This window comes from Benincasa hispida, chromosome 3 (assembly GCF_009727055.1).
Source record: "Benincasa hispida cultivar B227 chromosome 3, ASM972705v1, whole genome shotgun sequence".
In the NCBI taxonomy this organism is placed as follows: domain Eukaryota; kingdom Viridiplantae; phylum Streptophyta; class Magnoliopsida; order Cucurbitales; family Cucurbitaceae; genus Benincasa; species Benincasa hispida.
In genome coordinates, this window is record NC_052351.1 from 15,831,876 (window position 1) to 15,834,536 (window position 2,661).

At 35.0% G+C, this 2,661-nt stretch overlaps 1 protein-coding gene across 1 annotated transcript; it reads right to left on the reverse strand.

Moving 5' to 3' along the window:
* Positions 1–829: 829 nt before the first annotated feature.
* On the reverse strand, positions 830–1,838 carry LOC120074699 (chaperone protein dnaJ 11, chloroplastic-like). The gene has a single exon (XM_039027913.1). It carries the CDS (start codon positions 1,800–1,802, stop codon positions 1,314–1,316), a length of 489 nt encoding a protein of 162 aa, XP_038883841.1. The 5' UTR covers positions 1,803–1,838; the 3' UTR covers positions 830–1,313.
* Positions 1,839–2,661: the final 823 nt, after the last annotated feature.

Consider the following 2,661-nt stretch of genomic DNA (forward strand, 5'->3'; position numbering starts at 1 on the left):
TAATAAATCATTTATAAAATCGAAAATAACTGTATAGGTTGATCAAGTCATAAAATCGAAAACCAATGCTCTTAAAATTATATAAAGATCAAATTAACAAGTCTCAGAAGAATTAAATTAAAATAATTCTGAAACGTTATTATAATAAGGTTCATAAACTAAGCTATGATTCAGGGAACTTAGCCTTAAAAATGTGAACTTTAACGCAAGCATTTTACGGGGGGTGGGAAAGAAGAGAAAAACTGTGTGCTTAAACAATTGAAAGATTTCCTGAAACCGAAGTATGAACGTGAACTTGTTCATTTTTGTCCCCAGCTTTGGATTTCAATTTCAATTTATATTCCAGCAAACAGGAATTAACTTTTTTTTAAAATCCCAATTTCAATCTATGAACCTAATATTCTGTCTTATCTTTTTTAGAGAAAAAAAAAAAAAACACAACATCAGACAAAGCAAATTTTTTAAGAAAATATTGTCTGCTAATCAGTTTGCTTAATGGGTTTCTTTTCAGAGTTGTCTTTCAAAATTGGAAGATTCCTTTTTTTTTACCCATTTGTTCTGTCCTCAACTTTTTTGGTAAGGGAAATGGGGGACTCTATCTTCTAATTTCCTAATTTAATGATTGATTAACAAAGATTATTAATGATAAGAGAGAATAATTTGTCCTGTTTCTCCTCTAAATTTCTTCTGATTTCTGACACGGTTGAGAATTTTATATGTAGATGAAAATATAACAAGATGTGGATCAAACAGAGAATTTTTTTAATCATGATTGATTATCCGTTTATCTGTTTAATCAGATAAGCAAAGCAAAGAAAAAAAGCAGAGAAAGAACTGAATGTTGTTTTTGAGTTTTTTTATTTTATTTCGTTGAAATCGGAACTGTACACGGCCAAGAAAAACACAGATAACCAAAGGAAAACTAGGAAAAGATATATGAATTTTCCTCTGATTTTTACTTGGTGATTTTGATTTTTCGAGAACTAGAATTTTCTTCTTGAAGATCTGGAAGTAAATCTCCCTCGTTTTCAAGGTAATCAAGGGAATGGTCACTAGTTCAGTTCCAGTGAGTTGCAGAAAAGCTTCGATCCCTCCGCCCTCCATGGATCATCAACATCCTAGTAAGTCTCTCAAATCATTCGCGCCGGTTCGATTATTTCGTTATATGTACAAATCAAAGCAGCGATTCCGATTCCGATTCCGGCGCTCTCTGATATGTAGCCCTAATTTTCGCTGATCACATATTTGCTTCAAGCTTTTCACAAACTCCGATCGTTTCAGTTTCGACTTCAATCACTCAGCGAGTCAACTCATTACCAGCACTGATCTGTCTCCCAATTCCGGCGAGTGTATCCAGTGAAACCAGAAGCCATCCGCACCGACGCCACAGGACGAAACCGACGGAGAAGCTTCCGATCGTAATCAGCGCGTTTCTCAGGATCGGACAGAGTGGAATACGCGGCGTGGATCTTCATGAAATCGGTGGCCGAGGAGTCTTTCCTGTCGACGGCCGCCACGTCCGGGTGACAAACTCTGGCAAGACGTCGGTACGCGGATTTGATCTCCTGAAAAGAAGCTCCGGAAGGGATTCCAAGGACCTCGTAAAGCGAAGTGCAGGAAGCCATTCTTTGAAGGTTAAGATACGGTGAGGCAGTGTCTTCTCTGGAGGCGTAGGCAGTGGAAGAAGCAGTGGCGGTGGAGGAGAAGGCCTGCGGTGGCCGGAATCTGACACGTGTAAATTCCCGGGGGGAGGATCGGAGCGGAAGAGGCGGAAGAGTAAGAGGAGAAGAGGCAGATAACATTTTTCGATTTGGGGATGGATATTTGGATGGAGAAGGAAGGAGCGAATGGGGATTATATAAAAGAAGGGTGGAGGAATGAGTGGGACCGGGGTTGGGTCAGAAATTTAACCATAGTTAAAAGTTGTCATTGTCTGGGTTAAATACAAAGCCCTTGGCTTTTAGGTGTGGGCCCACGCTACAAGATGGTGACTCAGCAATTGGCTTATCCAATTTTATTGCTTTTCCGTTCTTGTAGATGCAGGCTGTTAAAAGTCTTTAAAAAAATAATAAAAATAATAATTTAAAAACTTAAAATAAAAGAGAAGGTTCTAAAGGAGTGGATGTGAACGATGACGGTGTCGACTTCGAAGTCCATGTCGATTGAGCCTCTCTGTCTAATCGTTTTCTATGGAAAATCTTGGATTCATTTTCATTATAATTATTATGGAAAAATATTTTTTCCCTAAATTTTTTAGTCTAGCTTTTATTTGTTTTCCAAGTTTATAAAGTTTACATATTTAATCATTAAATTGATGTCGATTATAATTTTCTTAAATTTTAAAATATTATGATTTTTGTTTATGAGATTTGAGTTTTTGTTTTAAATAATATATTTCAATTGTTGAAGAAAGACGTTGATATTTATTAATTAGTTTAAATTAATTATGAGATGAAATTTTAATTTAGTTTTAAATGGAATGAAAAATAATGAAACTTAAGTAATTATAATTCGTTTAATTATTTTAAATTTCTTAAAATACATTGACAGTAAAGACGGAAAATGAGTTTTTAGTAAAAAATAAAAAATAAAAATAAATCTTAAAATCTATGGACTAAATTGAAACAAAATTCAAAACTTGATATTTTGAAACTTAAGAAC